Below are 21,439 nucleotides of genomic sequence, written 5' to 3'. Positions count from 1 at the left end.
TATGTCTTCAGACAGAGGCAGCGCTCTGCTCGAGCCGGGGGTCAGATTCGACAGTGACAAACGGAAACAAATACTACTACTCACATACTACATCCGGGTTATTATCTTTTTTTTCTTTTCTTTTTTTTTACTGTATTTAGCATAGAATAGATAATAGATATAATATAGAATATTATGTCTATGGTATTTAGTATAACCTTATTTTTTATGATTTAGTTGCCACATGTGATAGATCTTACATGATGCATTCAAGAATTTTGGGAGTTTGTATGTCTCTATCATTGAGTTGTTTTATGATGTTATGGTTATTTCTGGTTTTTGCTATGTATCAATAAAAAAAAATAAAAGGTAAAGTGATGGAAAAAAATCTAGACTGAGAGGGGTAATGTAATTTGTTTTTTTCTGAAAACAGATAGTCAACCCAGGATAAAAAAAAAAAAATTCTCTCTAACTGTTATTTATTGTTCACATGAAATATCTATATCCCACTGGAAAGCAAGATAATTGCAACAAATTTCAATCTATAAGAGATAAAGCGCTACACAACTGAGCATCCTGCACTGTTTTTTCCTATTTTAACCACACAAATGTTGCCAGATAGTGTTTCTGTTCATATGTCATATTAAGTGGTTCGCGCTTGAAGTTACACCTCCACTATGCCAGTGATGTAAATGGTTTACAGGACAAAATGTGTGTGGTGTAATTGTTCACACCACACTATTTAGTGTTTCTAAATAGTCGATCAATCAAATATTCATCACTCAAATATTCATCAACATATTTGCAGTGTTGGACCTTATGGTGTTTATTTCATATCAGATGGCCACATGCAAATCACAGGCCAGAGACGTTCATGTAGTGCACATACTGTTGGGCTTGCTATGTTTGATTTTATTCATAAACATTGTCTTGATACTTAGGTAGAATAAATGGGACAAACCTTGCAAAAGTTGAGTTTCAGGTACAATGGAAGCCTTTGCAACGTTACCTTGGAAAAGGGTGATGAGTTTGGGGAGGGCGACATCTTCAAAGCATTCTTTATAAGGTCAAAGGTGAACTGAGCCATTTTCACTGAGATTGTGTAGCATTAATAAAAACATCCAAATGATCTTAAATTGCATAAAAAAATATTTATACTTCGAACATTGAAAACTGACTACCTGTAATGTCAGAGTGTTGACAGAACTGGTGACCCAACTTTGTAGATCAATGCAGAGTTCAGCCACTTTCATCACATGGCTCAGGTATGCAGGGTAAACTGATAAGTTGTTGTACACTGACATTGATCAATCAGGTCTGTTAACATCAAACTGAAAAGATGTTTTTCACTGCCCTCTCTGATTGAGTATTTCAAACCTGTTTCACCTCTGACCACATCAGCAACACTGATGAGTGTCGTTGGGTGTGGTCACAAGTGTGCTTTCCTTGGTGAAACCAAAAAAAAATTAAAATAAATAATAAGTGTGCTTTGGAGTACCTGTTACCGCACCCAGCTGTGATGTCATAGGGCCCTGGAGTACAATTGTACATCACAACAGCAAGGTAAGAAATTAAACCACTAGGAGGTGTTAAGTTACTCTTTAAATAGTTGGTATACACTGTGTAATGACCTCATTGTCCTTGAGACCATGATACATATCTTTACCAATCACACTCTATCCTATCATTCATTATCTAAAATTGATATTGATATTGATTGAATACATTTATGCATACACATCTTAGCTTTGTGATATTTGTCCCTATGCACAGGGACCTATGAATGTCTGATCAGAGGCTTCTGGGAACAGGTCCTATTGACCTTGTCATTATTCCATCCAGATGGTGCTATCTGTTTCAAAAGTCCTTATTGGTTTAGCTTAACGATCCATATGACTTTCACAAAAATCCTGGAATACAAAGACTATGATAGATATAAAACAAAAACATATAGAGGAACAATTTGCTTGCATAAATAATGATAAAACATCTAGGGCCAAGGACTTAAACACATGTTCACCTTCATGTTGTCTTACATTGTCTGGAAAAAAAAAAGTATCCATTCACTTTAATTATTAAATAGTTATTAAGTCTTACACCAAGAAATGAATATGCTGAAACAATTCAAGTTGTACTTACACAATTTATGTATTCTCACTTTGCATTTACATTGGTACTATAGCTTTACCACCAAGAAAAGAAACCAACTCTAAATGTTAACATTTAACAAACAACTGCTGAGTTACTTCCTGTAACCTCAAATTCAACTTTCTTTATCAATTTAATTTACTGCAATGACACCTCCAGTTTTTGTTGCAGTGCCAAAGCACACGTTTTCAGAAACATTATACTTTGAAGGGTACAAGGGACAGGTAGCTTAAAGGGTTGTAGTAAGTTTTCGCTAGCCTTGGGCAATGAAGGATTATAGGACACTTAAAGCTGGATGAAAGTCCAAAGTCTGGACTATTGAGGCGTTCTTATGTATAAAATCCATATTGTATAATATTTGGCCCCATTATTACAATTATATCACATCTAATGGCTTGTAGACCTCTGGAGTACATCAGGGCATGTACTTCATTCCTTTCATCCTAGGAATGATATGTATATCTCTGATGTCATTATGCTGAAGCAGCCAACACAAGTAGCGCTCCGTCCCCATGCCCCATCCACTGGTGAGGAGTGGTTTCACTTGACGCATGTTAGTGTACCATTTGTAGGACTGCTCTGGTACTGCATGGTGCCTGAGGGCCTCCAGTACCATCTCAGGGGTGGAATGACGTTCACCTAGACCCACAGTCTCACCCAGCCCCAGGAGAAGGTCAGCAGCTTTGGCTTTGCACCGTCCAGTTCCCTCCACGTAAGCCTGGTAGAAGGGAACTCCTAGATGGTCCATCTCAGTCAGCCAAACAGCGCCACCATATTTCTCTATCAAGACACGCTCTCCTTTGCGTGTAAGCTTTCTGCCAAAATGCGGCTGGCCATCTTGTACCCAATCTAAGCAGTCAGCGGATGGCATCATGGGAATGGCCTGGTCTAGAGGGACTCTTGGGAGTGGGGTTTTTCCATCCAGCTTACTTAACATGGCTTTGACATGTGTAAGGGTCCCTGCAGTGTTGAGAATCATATCAGAGTGTTTCTTCAACATGGACTTGGTGAGATGAGCCAAGTATCCCTCTGCTATGGAAATGGCATTGTCCATGTCACCCAACAGTTCACACTCCACGTGGTAGAACTGGTTCAAGTGTGTGGCATCAGGATCTTCCCCTCTAAAGCTGGGGGATATGTAGTACGTCCCCGGCAGGTTGTCTTGGAAGCGAAGGAAGTATTCAAGTACAAATTGCATTGAGTCAGCCAGGTAGATGTCCTGTCCCAGCAGGTTTACAGAAACTGGTTCTGAGTCAGATCCCAAGCCCATTGGCGAAGAGATGGTGTCTGTGGTGAGAGGGGTTAAAGCGTAGGAGTACTGGCAGGAACTGTGGAAATATTCCACTGTGCTGTGGAAGAGAGTGTTTTGAATCTGGAACAGGTTGCGATACCACTGGCTCTTGATGGCCAGTGTGGAGTGAGACTGAGGGTCTTGCCATGAATGAGAAGGCCTACACTGGGTGATTTTTGTGTGGATCTTTTTGAGGGCCTCCGGGTCAGCAGCTGGGCCATCCAATGATGACACATATCCAGGGTAGCTTTGGTAGCATTCTGTTTGCAGCTCAGAAGGCTTAGTGCCATCTGGTGAAGGTAACAAAGGGATTAGCTTGGCATGAGCATAGTCAATCTCAAAGCCCTCAAAGATCAACGCAACACCTCGAGCTTTCATTCCGTCTTTTAGAAGTCTGGCAACTTTATAAGTGGCTAAGATCAGAGTGTTGAAGTCAGCTTCCTCCAGTTTAAAGATGTCACTGGACAGTTGTTTGCGTGGCACTACAACTGTTAGTCCAGGACTGTTTGGGTACGGTGTCAAGAAGGCAACATGCTGATTGTCTTCCCACACTCTCCACTGTTGCTGCTCTCCACGTACAATACGACTGAACAGGTTATCATTGGAAGTGTCTCCAAAAAAGTCAAAGCAAGAAGGTGCATTTGGTGTTGGCAGTCCGTTTCTAATCTTAGCTTGAACCTGGGCCAGTGCCTCCTCATCCCAGCGGGGGCCACTTTTTGAGGTGCAGTAGCCAGGATTGTGAGTGTGGAATTCCTCTTCATTGGCAAGATGGGGCTGCCACTTTGGCTCTATGCCATGAAGCGGGAGTAGTCTGATTTGTGCTGGCTGATCAGGGGTTGGATTGAAAACCAAGGCACAGCGCTGCACTCCCAATCGTTCACATAGCAAGCTTGACACAGCTCTTGCTCCTTGTAGCAATGCCACAAAATCAGGTGGAGCCAACTGGAAGATGCTGCTTGCCCCACTAAGAGTCTTTCTAGTGAGAATGGTTGACCCAGGTATCCAGGGGTTGGGATTTAGGTAGGCAACTAGCTCATCTGTTTCCCAGATCACATCAGAGAAGCTCTTCAGGGGCCGGAGGACCTCTACTCGTGAAATGCCACCTATCATTGAGGCCACAAACATCACTCCAGCATTCGTTTCAATGATAGCATCACCTTTCGTGTCCACAGCAATGATTCCTGCACAGACCCCATCTAGATTTTCACCCATCACTTCTCTACATGCCTGCCTAAGGCTATAGCCTTTGTGGTGGTAGAGACTGGCTATTTTCTGTGCAACAGTCTGCCTCAGAAATACATCTCCATCTCCAGAGCAGGTTATAGCTAACTTGTCATCAGCATATATTCCTGCCCCTACTACTGCTGTATCCCCAACTCGCCCTTTAAGCTTTCCGACTAACCCCCCTGTTGACGATGCAGCAGCCAACCCATGCCAACGATCCAAGGCCACAGCTCCAACTGTCTGAGGATGATTGTTTTTTGAGGTGTTTCCAACAGTGAGCTTTGCAGTTAACTGTCTGTAACGTATATCGGTGTAGAAATACTCAGGCCCAACAGGTTTCTCCTTCTCCTCAAACCCTTGCAGAAAGTCCTCAGCTCCTCCTCCCACTATGAGTGAATGTGAGCTCTTCTCCATGACACATCTGGCTGCTTTTATTGGGTTCTTCACACTTTGCACACAAGCAACAGATCCTGACCTCATTGCATTGCCATCCACAATGGTTGCTTCCATTTCATTTTTGCCATCTTTGTTGAATACTGAGCCTTTACCTGCATTGAACAGGAAGCAGTCCTCCAGAGCTTCTACTGACTTCTGAACTGCATCCAGACTCCTTCCGCCTTCTTGAAGCACTTGGGATCCAAGGGTTAAGGCTGTCTGTAGAGCAAACTCAATAACGCCAATCACTTCGGTGTTCAGCATTATTTCCTCTCCAGCACCACCATGGATCACCAGAGAGTAGTCTGTGCTCATGCCAGAGGTGAAGTCAACAGCAGTTTTGCCATTGTTTGGGATTGCTGAACAGTGGTTTGTCTCTCCATTGATTTTCTCAGTTTGACCCTGATTCAGTAGATGCTCCAGGGCTCCCATTTGGTGTGCAATAGCATATCTAACAGCTAGAAGCATCACTAACTTCAGATTTATCTTCAGGCTTTCTTGAAGCTTTTCCAGTGCCAGAGCAAAGCTCCCCTTCCCATTAAGCACAATGCGGACCTTGTCTCTTTTTCCAAGGTAGGTTACAGCCAGCTGATCTTGTGCATAAACATTCCCTACTCCACACTCCACGCCCTCCATCCGATCTGTACCTGTGAGGTACACAGATGGACATCCAAAGGGGTCCAGGTACTTCTTCAATGGGTTGTCAAATGGCAATAATCGGCGCAGGGCAGCTAGGTGGGGTCCAACTCCTTGACCACTTTTGGTGTTTCTGATGAGGCTCTTATGCTCCAAAAATGCAACATGGAACAAGCGTCGGAGGTCAGTAGTGTATTGGATTGTGTTATCTGGGCCAATGCAGGATGTCAAGGCACCTACTAACTTTTGAGAATGCATAGTGAGTGAGTACGTAGGATCACAACGGCCATGTTTGTAGTGGCGCATATGGGTAGGTGTGACAAGCATGTGACTGGAAGCAGATTCCCCAAGAGTCTGCCTCAGGGAAAGCTGCAAAGAGAAGTTGATCCAAGCATCATACAGGCCTCTCTGCCCTCTGAGAGCAGAAAAAACATCAGGATAGGAAGACACATCAAAAGTGAGAACTGGGTGTGTTGCTTTCAAGTCACGGCTCAGTTTGGGGGTAATTACTCCTTGCAAGGGGAATGTTAGGGAAGTGGGACAAACACAATTAACATTATTTACTGTGACAGACCCATTCACATTTACTGTGTCAGTATGGATTAGGTCTAAGTCAGCAGTCTCAGACAGATTGTACACATGCTCAGTCATAAGTCCAGCCACCATCCCATCCACAGCGCTGTGCTCAAACACCATCCCAGCTGTGCTGTCCTTAAACACCACCAGGTTCATCACCTGTCAAAAAATAGAAAAACAAAAGACAGTTTTATTTCATTAATATATATTAAAATGTGTGATTTGCTGACCACCTCTAATAGCACTGATAACATACTGATGTGTTCAGTCGTTGAATTTAGCCTGGTATGAATATTAAAATGCACATTGAACCAATTTGTGACACACTACCATTTCAGTGAAGGCAGCAATACAATTCCCAATTATTGCTACTCTGGGGCTTTTTATGCCATTATTATTATTAATAAATGCAAAGTTCAAAAGTATGAGAGAGAGGGAGAGAGAGAGAGAGAGAGAGAGAGAGAGAGAGAGAGAGAGAGAGAGAGAGAGAGAGAGAAAGAGAATGTGTTTGTGTGATTTGTGTGTGATAGAATCTGATCCAGATCCTATTCAATACCTTGTCATAGTATCTCAGATATGGACTGTCTCTTCCTCCTCCCAATCTCACTGCGTTAAGAATATCAGCCAGTTCAGAGGGTGCGTTGCAGTCTTCCAAACAGAGTGTCAGCACAGCACTCTCCATCAGCCTCAGGGATGCCGCTGCGTCCCCTCCTTTCCCCAAGATCTCTTCCCTGGTGGCAGCCCAGACTTTGCGCTCCAGAGCTGAGAGGCTGCAAATTGCAGAGGGATCATTCTGTTTTCCTGCACTGGGTTGATCCATCACCTGAGCCAGCTGGTTGTAGATGTCAATGAATGGTCGAGCAGAAACTGGCCCACCAGTGCTGGGACGCCACAGTATGTCAACAGGGAACACTCCTCCAACACAGGTGATGATGGCATGTAGGCTATCTGGGTAGACCTGGAGATAACAAAGCTACAGATTAGAAATAGAGCCCATCTGACAAATTGATAATTGAAAACCTTTAACTTCTCTTCCTCTTTTATTTTGCTTTGATAAATCTTACCAGTTGTGCCCTACCAGTAATCTCACCTTAATCTCATCTTGACTCCTGCCAGGAATCCGACTGGCAGCGAATACCTCAGACTGCTGTGTGCGCTCCATTGGTGCATTGCCTTCCAGTAACATGGGCTCACTGTACAGCTTTGCTGCTGCCCAGAGCAGAGCGGCTGCCCTCCCCAGTTGGGTACTTCTCTTTGCTTTGGAAGGAAGAAGAACAACAGGGAGGGCAGTGGAGGTGGGCAGGGGGTCATCACAAGACAGAAGACTTCTCTTGAACTGCTTCGTCACCCAGTTTTCTTGGCCTGAAGCAATGGCTGCCAATTTTTGCTGGGCCTCTTGAAGGATCTCCCTCTGCTGTTCCAATGTACTTTTGAACTCTGGGTAAAGGTCTGGACCTAAAGTGAGCTGCAGGACACGGCTCACCTCTTGCAAGGTAGCATCCAACTCTGGAACAGGGTAGTCGAGAAGGGTCATCCTGTTGATATGGAGGAGGCTTTATAGAGAAGGAACAGAGAGAAAGCATGAATGGTGATGCCAGGTTACTGGTTCTTTGATGGGTTATACTGTGAAACAGAATAAGAAGCATTTGAAGAGCACAGAAAAAAAGTGTATATGACTGTACTGCAGCTAACGATACTGATAAAAATTATACTGAAAGCTGTTTTACATGTATACAATGTTAGCAAACAACATGCATTTAGCCTTGAAAAACAAATGCCACTCAAACACAAGCAGAAACAACATATTTTCACATAAGAAGGAGTTGAATATAGGCACTATAATCAGCCAAAGTCAGCACGACAAACTCAAAATCGTCAGAAGCTGCTCTCCGCTCTTTGCTTGGACAACGGTTGCATTTTTTGGATATATTTGTGTGAATGTAGTCTAATGTAAGGCTCCATTTTTTATTTTGAGGTGTACAGTATTGTGGATTTAGTATTATGTAAAAATGTAAAATATACAGTTTTTTAAATAGAGATGGCATGTTAACAAATCTTGTTTCATGTGCCCTTTTTTGAATTTGAGCCCCTGCCCCTCAAAAAGTTTCTGCACGGCCCTGCCACTAGGAACGGCAATGCCAGTCTATTCCAGTTGGTTAATCTGTCCACTATAGTCTATTGAGGATGTCAGAAATGTTGATAAAAAGGGTTGGTGATGTAATGTAAGGGATGCTGATATTGTTGTTGACGATGGTCATTGTTAATTATATTGTGTCAATGTGGTAGGCTGATATGCACTTTTTCTTTCCTTATGTAGGTTACTTTGACGCTGCTATCCATGCACCTTGTACCGGTATTTATTTGTCCTCGTACTGTTACGGTTGTGTTCCAGTTGGACTGTGTTTAGAACTTGTATGTATTTATGTGTCTTGTATGTGTTTTATACTTGCTGCACACCTAATCGCCCTTCGGGGACACAAATAAATAAAGTTGAAGTTGAAGTACTATAGTGGGACTGGAATATGGGTCCTAATGACTTTGGTGACTCCCTGACATTTCCTTTTGCGCCACCATGAGGTGGACTTTTTTGTTGTGTTTGTGTGAAATGTGTCACAACAGATAAGGATATTGGCATGAAATCCTATACTATGTTCCTGCAACAGAAGAAGCTGCAGTTTCAGGACTGCAGTCCTAGTATAGCTTTTTCACAACCGTTACCAAATGAAATGGTCATACTGTGCAAGTGCCATCACTTACTTAAGTTAGCAGCTAGCTAGCTATGAAGGGTTAATGTAAGGTTCAGGTTAAAAGACAGGGTTTGGGTTATGTCTTCATGTAACCTATAATGAATTAAAAAGTAGATTATTGCTGCGTTTAGCCTCATATTTATTCACTACAATGTCGGGTTGTAGCAAGGTTAAAAAAAAACTGTCTCATGCCAGTTGTGTTTGGTAACTACATTCTAGCATCTACCTAAAAAACTAGGGTCCTAGGAATACGGTACTGAAGCTGCAGCTTCCTCTTTTGCAGGTACATGCTAATCATACAATTAAAAAAAATAAAACATCCCTGTTCCCCTCAGGATGAGTTTTGACAGCAGTTTGTTGAGCTGTTAACTTTTCACCTAGCGTCAAGTCAAACATTTTATTTCTCCAAAAACATTGGACTATGATCAAATACCTGCAAAACCGTTGACATTCCAATCAGCCTCATCTGTGCTTTGTTGTTTAATGCTAATTAGCGCATGTTAGCATGCTAACATACTACATGTAGTTGTGGGGGGGGGGGACTAGTGGCGTGACAGCGATTGTCTTAGGGCAGCTGTCCCCCCTTTTCCCCCCCTTTGTGGCACCACAGCATTGTCATTGTGAGCATAGGCATGTGGACATTAGCATTTAGCTTAAAGCATCACTGTTCCTACATACAGTCTCACAGCCACTAGCTGTAGTAAAGCCTGAAGTGTCAGGTTTACTGACATACAGTACACACACACACACACACACACACACACACACACACACACACACACACATACCAACTGGCATGGGCCGATCTCATTTCCCTTTACATTTCCTTCACATGATGTCCAACGTTTCTCACATTAGTGTATCTAGTAATTCAATTATCTGATTTTTGGTAAGGGACAGCTAATGTCTAACACTGGTGTCTTTGTGTATTAATGTAGTAAACAAGAATGGAATGCATCCAGATTTTACTGCTTTGTGAGACAATACCCCCTGGAATCAGTAGCTATACGGACCCAAGTAATGACCCATCTGCTCTCACGTGAAAGCAGTTATTCCCTTTAACCACTCCTCTGCACGAAACTAAAGCTGGGCAATGTTTGTTGTTGGTTGTCAAGGGAATGCATCTCACGCTGTATGGAAATTAGATTTCTCCTGATTTGTCTCATCAGTTCGAGTCCTCCACACAATGCTGGCTGTCTGTGCTCTATCTGATGATGGATTCAGGTTTTGCAATGATACTGGTCTTGTGATTCCATTAGCCCATTTATTCAATACAAGCAGTACTACCAGTACTACTACTTTCATAGGTTTTTTTCTACATCTGGTCTATATTCCGCAAGATTTGGATTATCAGATTTTGTGGACATTAACGTTTTTTTTTATCATTCTTTTTTTATTTGAAATTATTCAAAACATTTAATAAGTTTCTCTTTAGTGCTCATACTTTAAAGGGCCAGTTCACCCAAATTGCATGAAGAGATTTTTTCTCATTTAGCCCCAGTGGTGTCAAGCCATGCAGATTTTTATTTCATCTGCTGAGGTTTTGAGATTTCCATCTATGACTTTTCGTTGCCATTGCTCCAGTGCAATCAAGGTATAGTAAATGGGATTTAGTTTGTGCTCAAGGCATTGCAAACTTGAAGATTTTTTTTACAGCAACCCTTCTTTCCAAAACCAATATCCCAATATCTCGGGATAAGCCACAGAAATGGCTGTCAACAGTTTACTTTTGAGTAAAAAAGAGAAAACACTTTTTACCAATGAAATAGTACCTATAAAAAGCTGTTCACAGTGAAGACTGTGGATTCATGACACTGTTTGTGAAAAGACACTGTGCTCTTCAAATTGTTAATATGCAATATTCATAAATTTCAGGTTTCATCCTGGTCTCCTTTTTCATTTAACCCTTGTGTTGTCCTCGGGTCAAATTTGACCCCTTTTCAAATTGCCTATATCAAAAATATGGGTTTCTTTCAACCAAATTGCCCAAAAATAACATGGATAGTTCCGTACACGAAATGGGCTGTAATTATGCATCCACATACATTCCCCTGATCGTAACTAGTAGCTAAAATAATTCAGAATTCCTGGGTCTTTTAACAAAAAATGTATGCAGAATTTAATATGAATTAGTTTTATTGCCCATGATTTCAAAAGAAAAGTGTAAATCTAGCGGTGATAAGTTGGAATGAAGTCGGCTAAGAAGATTTAACACAGAATTAGGTGATAATTTATACTTTAATGCTTAATAAAACAAGCAAAACAGATCGCGTCAATTTTTACCATGGTTGAAGACAACACAAGGGATAAAACTTAAAGAAACAAAATGCAATTTCTGGTATAAAAGAAAATTACTCCATCGCCAATGAAAGAACTGTTGACAATTATAGAGACGGTGATATTACTGTAAAATTTGTAAACATGATTTGTTTTCCATTTAAAAACTATTCTAAATAAAAAAAAATCCCAAAATCCCCAACCACAAAACTGCCAAAATGCAATCAAGTGACAGTGTTTTTCATTTTGGTCATTAGTGATATATTCCAAAAAATATTTCTCAAGTATTTTCTAAAGTACAAAAACAACAAGATTTCAAGTTCCAAACTATTCATTCAGAAACACGTGCTTCACATCTGAGTACATCATTATAAATACATCATCTATTCCTTTATTTGAGAGAGAAAATCAGCTTACCTCAAAATGGAAATTTCTGAAAGATCTGGCCAGTTGGTAGGATGGAACAACAGTCCGTGGACGGAAAACTTGGTTGGACTACAAACACAAGGGTTTGTCTATAATATAGAGGCAATGACTCCAATTAAGCAATTAAGTATCTTGTCCCTCTCTCTTTTTCTCTCCCTCTCTCTCTCTCTCTCTCTCTCTCTCTCACTCTCTCTCTTCCTCTCTCTCTCGCTCTCTGTCTCTTCCCTGTTTGTTTGTGGATTTCACATACAGTTGCATGTATGTTACACAGTCCAACTTCCAAAGCATCCTCACCATCATCATGTTTAAGGCAACTTTTAGACAAACTGTACATAACAGGGAGTCTTGTCATGGCAAAAGCAACACTCCTCACTGGGATACATACAACTTGGTCTTCAATTTTGTTAAAAGTATGCCTCAATCTACAGACATTAATGGGTCCAATGTGCTCCCAATGTGACCTACCAAAAGCCAGCCTCCACAAAACACAAACAAATTGAACAAGGTGTCTTGTGATCATGCAAATTCATTGTATACCTTTGAGATTGTCACAATGAAAAAGCCTGTGGCATTAGTCTCTGAGGTCCTCATGGCACCCACAAATGCAGTTCCAGTCATTATTTTAGATTGGGTGTTCATACAGTAACTGTATCTTATTTTACCAGCATGTTGTACAGCCACATCTCAATTATCTGTTTTATTTTATGTTTTGGCCTTTGTGCGTCTCCCTCAGTGAACACAACCACATCTGATCATGGAGCTAAAAACCACAGCAGAGTAAAGTAGTGCGCATAATGATATGTATTTACTTACTGCAGCTGTTTAGTTTTTTTTTTAATGATAATCTTTTGGGGCATATTGGCTTTGATTTTTGACAGGACAGCTGAAGACATGAAATGGGAGAGAGAGGGGGAATGACATGCAGCAAAGGGCCGCAAGTCGGAGTCGAACCCCGGCCCACTGCGTGAAGGAGTGAACTTCTGCATACGGGCGCCCCCTCTACCAACTGAGCTATCTGGGTGCAAAACAGCTGTTTAGTTTTATATCAACTATTTTCCTTAATTGGAAGTACAATTTAAATTCAAAATGTCTGTTTTTCACTTTTTTATTTAACCTCAACATTACACAGAAGCGTGTCTAATGAAGCGCAGTGCAAGTTCATTCAGGAATCTCTCTCTCTCTCTCTCTCTCTCTCTCTCTCTCTCTCTCTCTCTCTCAATCCTATCAGCTTCATTGTCATCAGCTGACTCTGGGCGTTCACTCTGTCAGTTTTAACCAACCAGATTTTGCCACAATGTCTGTGATGTCAAGTTGTTGCATTCAAACTTTTGACCTGTTTTACTCTTTGCTGCTGTCATTTCAGGAAAAATGAGATCTCCAGTTCTCATCATTCCCAGCGCCCGGGGTTCCTCCATCATCAGAAGCCCCGCTCCACATCACATCCATGCAGATCTTCAGGCTCTTCCTTCATCACCACCAGTATCTAGACTCCATCGGGGGAATATTCCTTGTTTATCCATGGCTTCTATACATACATATATCATTTAAAGCTAAAATGGAGTGTAATTGCCAAAGACTGTTCATTTAACTTATTTCACTCTTAAATTAAGTCTCTCCTGATTGAAATGTCTGCTGTTTAGATACACTGATATATTTATGATATATTTTGTTTCAGTTTGAACTCACATCCAGTGGCAGAAGAGATATTCAGATCTTCTATACTAGATATACGTCAGCCGTACTACAGAAATACTCTTCTACAGGTAAAAGTCCTCCGTTGAAAAATGTCCTGAAGTAAAAGTACAGAAGTATTATCATCAAAATATACATAAAGTACCAAAAGTTAAATTACTCTTTTTTTGCAGAACTGGACTGGAGTAAATAATGCAGTATTTCCCCAATGAAACGTAGTGGACTAAATGTGTAAAGTATCAGAAACTTAAATAAAGTACCTAGTATTTGAGTACCGTGTGTATACTCAAGAAACTGGTGTACTACCAACACTGGTGTACTACCACATCACTTGGTCGTGCAAAGGAAGGACACAGACATCACCGGCAGGAGTTATTTTCACTCTTTTTAAAAGCATAGACTGTGGTCAGCAGTGGTGGAGGAAGTATTCAGATCCTTTACTTCAGTAAAAGTACTAATACCACACTGTAAAAATACTCCTGTAAAGTAAAGATCCTGCATTGAAATGTTACAAGCCCATTATACAAATATTAACGTCACCAAGTTTATATTTGTATAATGGGCTTGATTTCTTTCTTGATATGCAGTAGTTAAAAGAAATCTCAGGGATAAGTCAGCCTCCAATAGCCTCTATTATAGTAGTACTTTCATTCCATTTTAATTCCACACAAAAGAAGGTGATATATATGAAATATTGAATATCTTATCCAAAAAGTAGCCAAATAACCCAAACCAGTAATGGGAGTATAAAAATAAAAGTGCATGATACAATACACAACAACCCCTTTCAGAGTCTTTTATTACAATATTGTATTATATTAGTGGATTGTTATTCCTACTGCATTCAAATCAGAATCAGAAAGAGATGTATTGCCAGATAAGTAGCACTTACTAGGAATTTATCTTGGTTGAAGTTGCATAAAATAAAAACAATATAAAATAAACAAACTATATATACAGAAACAAAAAGCACATACATACATAGAACTATTTAGCAGTACTGTAATTGGGTTAGTACAGAATGTACAAAAATGTAGAGGGATGTACAAAAGTTTAGGATATATGGAAGAATATCAAAACACGTAGGAAACATTTTAATGGTACAGTGTTGTAGTGGAGTAGAATTAGCATGAAGTACTGACAGTAGGTGAAGTAAAATGCCTGGAAATGATTCTGTATGGCTTGATATCTCAAGGATTAAATGAGAAAAAGGTATATATATAGCACAGTGGAATATTTCCACAGTTCCTGCCAGTACTCCTACGCTTTCACCCCTCTCACCACAGACACCATCTCTTCGCCAATGGGCTTGGGATCTGACTCAGAACCAGTTTCTGTAAACCTGCTGGGCCAGGACATCTACCTGGCTGACTCAGTGCAATTTGTACTTGAATACTTCCTTTGCTTCCAAGACAACCTGCCGGGGACGTACTACATATCCCCCAGCTTTAGAGGGGAAGATCCTGATGCCAAACACTTGAACCAGTTCTACCACGTGGAGTGTGAACTGTTGGGTGACATGGACAATGCCATTTCCATAGCAGAGGGATATTTGGCTCATCTCACCAAGTCCATGTTGAAGAAACACTCTGATATGATTCTCAACACTGCCGGGACCCTTACACATGTCAAAGCCATGCTGAGTAAGCTGGATGGAAAAACCCCACTCCCAAGAGTCCCTCTAGACCAGGCCATTCCCATGATGCCATCCGCTGACTGCTTAGATTGGGTACAAGATGGCCAGCCGCATTTTGGCAGAAAGCTTACACGCAAAGGAGAGCGTGTCTTGATAGAGAAATATGGTGGCGCTGTTTGGCTGACTGAGATGGACCATCTAGGAGTTCCCTTCTACCAGGCTTATGTGGAGGGAACTGGACGGTGCAAAGCCAAAGCTGCTGACCTTCTCCTGGGGCTGGGTGAGACTGTGGGTCTAGGCGAACGTCATTCCACCCCTGAGATGGTACTGGAGGCCCTCAGGCACCATGCAGTACCAGAGCAGTCCTACAAATGGTACACTTACATGCGTCAAGTGAAACCACTCCTCACCAGTGGATGGGGCATGGGGACGGAGAGCTATTTGTGTTGGCTTCTTCAGCATAATGACATCAGAGATATACATATCATTCCTAGGATGAAAGGAATGAAGTACATGCCCTGATCAAAAGCACACTAGATCTTTGGGTCCTTGGATGTGATATATGGGAAATTATACACTTTAAGTTTTGGGAAGTTCAGGGTAGAACAAACTAGAGATTTAATCACAAATCCCAATTGCTACTAAGCAGAAATAACTAAAATAATTTTACAAGAAAAGATTAAACGTGAATATGCATAATGTTTTTTTTAATCTATGTTCAAATGCCTATTTGATTGATGATATTGATTGTTGTGGTTAATTGCTGTGTTTGTCAGATACTACAGATCAAATGAAATACAAATGCAAATTGTCTATAGGTTTACAACAGAGAAACATGTTTGGTATGCTTTGATAAATGTGCAGTTCCTGCTATAATTACATCAGATGCAGGACTAGTGTGTGAATTGTCAAATGATGGATACTGTATTTGTGTGTTGTGTTGGTAGTACTGTAATGAAATCATCAATAAAAATCAATCAATTTATCTAAGTTTTGTCATTGCTATCTGGAGCCAATTTTAACTAAATGTTTCTAGAATAGCTAACTTTGTAAAAACATTTTTTAGAATTTTTCAGAATTGACACAGATTGTCTCTGTGATCATACTGATTTACATGCTGAGAGAGAGAAAAGGCGACATACTTGTCATACACTACTAGTATGCAACTTCATAAATACCAGCAATTCCTTCCCAAGGTGACCATATAAAACTGAAATGGGTTATAATGTTGTGAAAATATAAATCTCCAGTTCAACTCATTTGTGTCTGTCTACACCACACTCTGCCTTCCCTCTCTTTTGACTCCTCCATTTCCATTTCTCTTCTCTTGTGGGAAGAGCTTCTGCATATATTAAATGTTGTTTTAGTCTCTTGAAAATTAATTAGTAATATTAACATTAAAAACAAAATCTAGTGTCTTGATAAAACACGGCCTTGTAGTTTTATGCATTTTGGTTTGAGATCATAATTCCAACAGAATTTTGTATTTGATAAGCTTTCTTCTCCTCTTGCCCCTGGCCTCTTTGGGATTTCAAAGAATCAACATGGCACAACCTGCTGGTGCTTCAGAGGAAGTGCACTTTAAAAAGATGTTTCTTGGAAGACTTTGTAAGTCCAGTTTGTTGTTACTACTTCAGTTGAAGCCTAAACTACCTTTAAAAAAGGACCTTAAATCAGGTAAATATATTTGCTCCAATGAGTTTTGATATGTGATTTACAATGAATCCATTGTTTTTTTATGTTCACAATGTCTTCTTGCTTATTAAAAACACATGCAATAATGTGTGGATCTTTTTTTTAATTTAGCCTAACTTGTTGTTGTAGCCTACATACAAAAAGCTGCTTTTATTGTTGTAGGCCTAAATTTCCATGTTGTCTTTTAACCCTTGTGGGGTGTTCATATTTTTGTTACACAGCCAATGTTACCGGGTCTGGTGGACCCACCATATTATTAGGCTTTTAAATCAATACAGCCATAACAATTTATGTAAAAATACATATGATCATTTTCGTTTTTTGTGAGAAAATAAGGAAATTCAATTATAAAAATTATTAAAATGAGCCAAGGCCAAGGCCAATGAGTTTGAGTTAGAAGAAATAATGAATAGCATCATTTTTCTTTTAGCAAACATTGAAAACGGGTCCCACAGCACAGACCCGAACAACACACAAGGGTTAATAAGAGCACAGTCACATTTCCCTCTAGCGTTCGGAGCTTGCATTAGCCTGTCTAAGCGCCTCGTCATGGCGGCACAGACCCGTGCTCTGGTGTCCTGTAAGTGGCTGGCCGATGCTGTCAGAAATAACCTCGTCGGGCCCAAACTTCGCATTCTCGATGCTTCATGGTACCTCCCGAAAACGAAGAGGGACCCGAGAGCTGAATTTTTGCAAAAGCACATACCGGGCTCCTCGTTCTTTGACTTAGACGACTGCTGTGACAAGACCTCTGCGTTTGATCACATGCTGCCAACTTCCAGCCACTTCTCACAGTACGTAGGAGATCTGGGCATCTGGAACAACACGCACGTAGTTGTGTATGACACTAGCGACTTTGGGTCGTTCTGCGCGCCCCGGGTGTGGTGGATGTTCCGGCTGTTCGGACACAAGTTGGTGTCGGTGCTGGACGGGGGCATGAGGAACTGGCTGGCTGACGGCTATCCGGTGACCGCTGACTACTCCAAGCCCGAGTGTACAGGGTTCAAGGCGACTTTAAATCAGTCGTGGGTGAAGAGCTACGAAGACGTGCTGGAGAACATCGGGACCAAGCAGGTCCAGGTTGTGGATGCCAGGTCAGCAGGAAGGTTCTGGGGAACTGAGCCAGAGCCCAGAGACGGTGAGAAGGATTTATAAACCAAAAAGTTTTCAGTGGGCAGGATTTTTTTTTAAAAAGTGCACAGCTTAGAAAGTTGCATGACAATATATCATTTCTATTCTGCAGGTTTCAGCAATGAATTAAGCTATTTCTGGTTACAAATTTAGTTTAGTAGCGAATACGTGATGATTCTTATATGTTATGAATATAATTTGTCATTATTGTTAACATGTTATGGTCTTGTGATGCATCAAAAAGTTATTAATGCAGTAACATCATGCATCAAGCACAATATTAAGCTGGAAGTTAGTTTGATGAAAAAAAACTTTACTCAAGGTCCACTTATTAGATTTCATCCAGGGCTTTCTGCCACATGTCATGGTCTTCATCAGCAGATGGAGTTTGCTCAGTTGTAGATGGTTTAATTGTCATGGATACAACTGAACCATCTCCATGACAACAAAGCAAACTCTATCTGAAGGCCATTAAATGGGGCTGAAAGCTCCAGAAGAAGAATAATACTAGTAAAACTAGAATCTTTTTTGAATTGTCATTATTGCCCTAAAATTTTGCATTGTTTCTCCTCCGTCTCATCGCCGCAGACACGCTGCCAGGCCATTTCCCCTGTGCAATCAACATGCCGTTCAGTTCGTTCTTGGATGCTTCTGGAAAGGAGCTGGGAACTGAGGGCCTGTCCAAACTGTTCAGAGAGGCCGGGGTAGACCTGAAGCAACCACTCTGGGCTTCCTGTGGGTCCGGTGTCACAGCGTGTCACGTTGTTCTGGCCGCTCACCTGCTTGGACACCCTGGAGTCTGTGTTTATGACGGCTCCTGGTCTGAATGGTTTAAAAGGGCATCTGCAGAGCTTATCATCTCAGAGGGAGAGGAAAAGAAGGTGTAGATGAAAGTCGACAGGCAGTGGACTACTACTACAAGCAAGGATGTGATGCTGCTTTTACATGAAAAAAAGCAGTGTGTTTTCTGCCAACAACAGTGATGGAACAGTTGCAAGTTTTAGCAGCTGTCAGAAAATTGTAATGGAAATCTCCTTTTACTTATGCAGATTATCTGACTTTACTAAGAAAAGTTGCATAGTTTAGAAAGCTTTACAATATCCTGAAATTAAATGAGGGTTTTGTTTATCACTTTTATGTCTCAACATGTTTAAAATGGTCCAGTTATGGGACTCTTTTCCAAGAAGGCATTAAGATAGGGGACGTTTGATTATTGGAAGAAGTGCACTTAGGAGGAGGTCATGTGGATATAGATGAATTATTTTGTTAAAATAAATGGCAAGGTCCTTGTCTTGTTATGCTACATATGGGTTCAGTGTCATATCTTTGTATCCCTTTAAAATATGTCTAGCTCATGACATGGTCTGAAAAACTCTTTTATTCAGTAACCAGCAAAGTAAATATTTAGCTTTGTTAGAGGGCCATGGAACAGAAGGACAAATATGGATTGAAGTCTTGATCCCTCACAATCCATGGGATTATAGGAAACTATTTGCTTTTTCTTCCAGTCTTATGCCTATTTTAATGTAAGTCCAAATATTTTGCTGTTGTTTTTCCACATTAAAACATTTTAATCGTTGCAAAGTTACTAAAATGTAACTTGATGTGAATCCAAAGCATGATAATAGGACTACAAAAAGACTGCAGCTTTCGTACAACAGGTTTTTAAAAAAAAATTGGGATGCTGACGCAAAGAAAATCAAAACCAGTTCAGTCTGGTTCCTGCTTGATTTGAGGTGTCTGGCAATATGCCCGATTTTTTTTTTTAACAAAGTTTATGTATTTTAGCTTTTGTTATACCATCGTGGTACTATGTGCAACTGTACAATGAACAGAAACAGTTTTACTCATATGCGACCAGAAATGTGTACTAATGTGAAAACATTTTTTTAAAGAGGTCCCATTTTGAGAGTGGCTTAAGATTGCTGTGAAAGGTGTGGACTTATTCCAACCTGTTTTATCGTCTTTTGTTACAGACAATTTGGCATTGTAATCTTTAAACTGTTAAACATTGCAACTAATGAGTTATCATAATCATGGTTTATCAAGTCAGCTGTTGAAATGTTCCACTGGGGTAAAAGAAAAAAGAAGAACAAAACCGTGTTACCACTGGGCAAAAGAGAAACGAACAACTCTTTTCGAACAATTCTTCTAGAGCTGTGGACTTTGCCTGCTGTATCTGCAGAGGTATGTATTGCTTTCAGTAATTTAATAACATTAAAATAATGTAAGCACTGAACCCAAATTTGTGAAGTTTACATCAACCCATTATATACGCTCACAAATTATTGCAAAATAAAACTACTGAATGGTGGAAGTGCATAAGGCCTGCAGATACATGGCAAGGTGATTGGCAAACATACTGCTGCAGTATTATTTTGACTGATCATTTTTGCATTCTATATTAGACATAAGGTCAAACATTTGTGAAGCAGAGCCGGGTACGTCTGGTTTAGCGCTTCGGCTAACTTGAAAGGGGATCAAACGATTTAATCTTGCACCTCTTCAGACCAAATGGCTCAAATTCTGATTTTGTGGGGGTTGTGACGCTTGAAAAAAAAATGATCCATTGATTTACAGGCATGTCTTACGTAAGTCTATAGGGCAAAGTCTTTTTGGGACCCATGGCATCACGTGATTGACACAGAAGTTGTAATTCCACTGTTTGGCCATTATGTAAATGTTTTTTAATTTTGTTTTTTATTGAGGAAATTCATGTACAATATAAAGGCATAGAAAACATGACGTTAACATCTCTCAACATACATATAAGGCACACAGGATAGAAAAATAAATATTTAAATAAATAAAATAATATGTAAAAAATTAAAGCGTATAGAAAAAAATACTGAAAATAAATAATTAAATAGTAATCATAGTGAATCTGACTTATTTTGTGGTTGCTAGGGATCCTCAAACACCTTCATCTCCTTATAAGCATGGATGAGAGATCTTGCATGTTTCCCTTTCATTAGTTTCAAAGCACAAAGCTTGGTTGGCTACAAGGTCCCGCTTAAAAACAGAAAAAAGGGCTTTGATTTCCTCCATTTGGCGGTATGGTTGAAAAGCTTTGCCATCAATATCATATTGTTCAAAATCAAGTCTTAATGTCCTTCATAGTAACACCAAACCCAATATTTTCTCTTGTGAGAAGAGTGAGTAGTTGAATTTTGGTTGAGTGCCAGTCCTGCAAATCCTCCCAAAAGGCTTTGCAGTACATGGAAAAACAATGGAAAAACAGGTCATCAGTAGTTTTAATTACAGTTATTATGATCCACGTCAAATCTCTAGCAGGTAGTTGGATGGATAAATATTACTCATAATTTTAAAATGGACTTCTTTTGTTTTGGGGCTTACAGGATACTTGATATAGCCTAGTTGATTCTAAATTTCTCAATGTCTGATTCAGAGAACATTATGTCAATTTAGCCTCAACGCCCGGCGCACTTCCTGGGGTCTGCTTTTTCTCTGCCATTAGGACGCCATTACTGGACTATATTTTTACATAGCAAATATTTGTTTTGTATATATATTCTGAATATTGAG

General features: G+C 40.3%; 3 protein-coding genes across 3 annotated transcripts; 2 read left to right on the top strand and 1 right to left on the bottom strand.

Moving 5' to 3' along the window:
* Window positions 1–2,162: 2,162 nt before the first annotated feature.
* Window positions 2,163–9,543, bottom strand: LOC114569288 (uncharacterized). The gene is made up of 4 exons (XM_028599111.1): window positions 9,470–9,543; window positions 7,380–7,842; window positions 6,846–7,247; window positions 2,163–6,448 (listed from the first exon to the last, which is right to left on the bottom strand). Exons 2-4 carry the CDS (start codon window positions 7,821–7,823, stop codon window positions 2,543–2,545), a joined length of 4,752 nt encoding a protein of 1,583 aa, XP_028454912.1. The 5' UTR covers window positions 7,824–7,842; window positions 9,470–9,543; the 3' UTR covers window positions 2,163–2,542.
* A 5,089-nt stretch (window positions 9,544–14,632) lies between these two features.
* On the top strand, window positions 14,633–15,589 carry LOC114569287 (asparagine--tRNA ligase-like). Its single transcript, XM_028599110.1, has one exon. The coding sequence runs from the start codon at window positions 14,633–14,635 to the stop codon at window positions 15,587–15,589; it is 957 nt and encodes a 318-aa protein (XP_028454911.1).
* Window positions 15,590–17,254: 1,665 nt separating this feature from the next.
* On the top strand, window positions 17,255–19,198 carry mpst (mercaptopyruvate sulfurtransferase). The gene is made up of 2 exons (XM_028599893.1): window positions 17,255–17,900; window positions 18,482–19,198. The coding sequence occupies exons 1-2, from the start codon at window positions 17,312–17,314 to the stop codon at window positions 18,778–18,780; spliced, it is 888 nt and encodes a 295-aa protein (XP_028455694.1). The 5' UTR covers window positions 17,255–17,311; the 3' UTR covers window positions 18,781–19,198.
* Window positions 19,199–21,439: the final 2,241 nt, after the last annotated feature.

This window comes from Perca flavescens, chromosome 15 (genome assembly GCF_004354835.1).
Source record: "Perca flavescens isolate YP-PL-M2 chromosome 15, PFLA_1.0, whole genome shotgun sequence".
NCBI classification, from domain to species: Eukaryota; Metazoa; Chordata; class Actinopteri; order Perciformes; family Percidae; genus Perca; species Perca flavescens.
The sequence above is the reverse complement of the archived record's forward strand: the minus strand, read 5'-3'. Positions and strand labels throughout refer to the sequence as shown.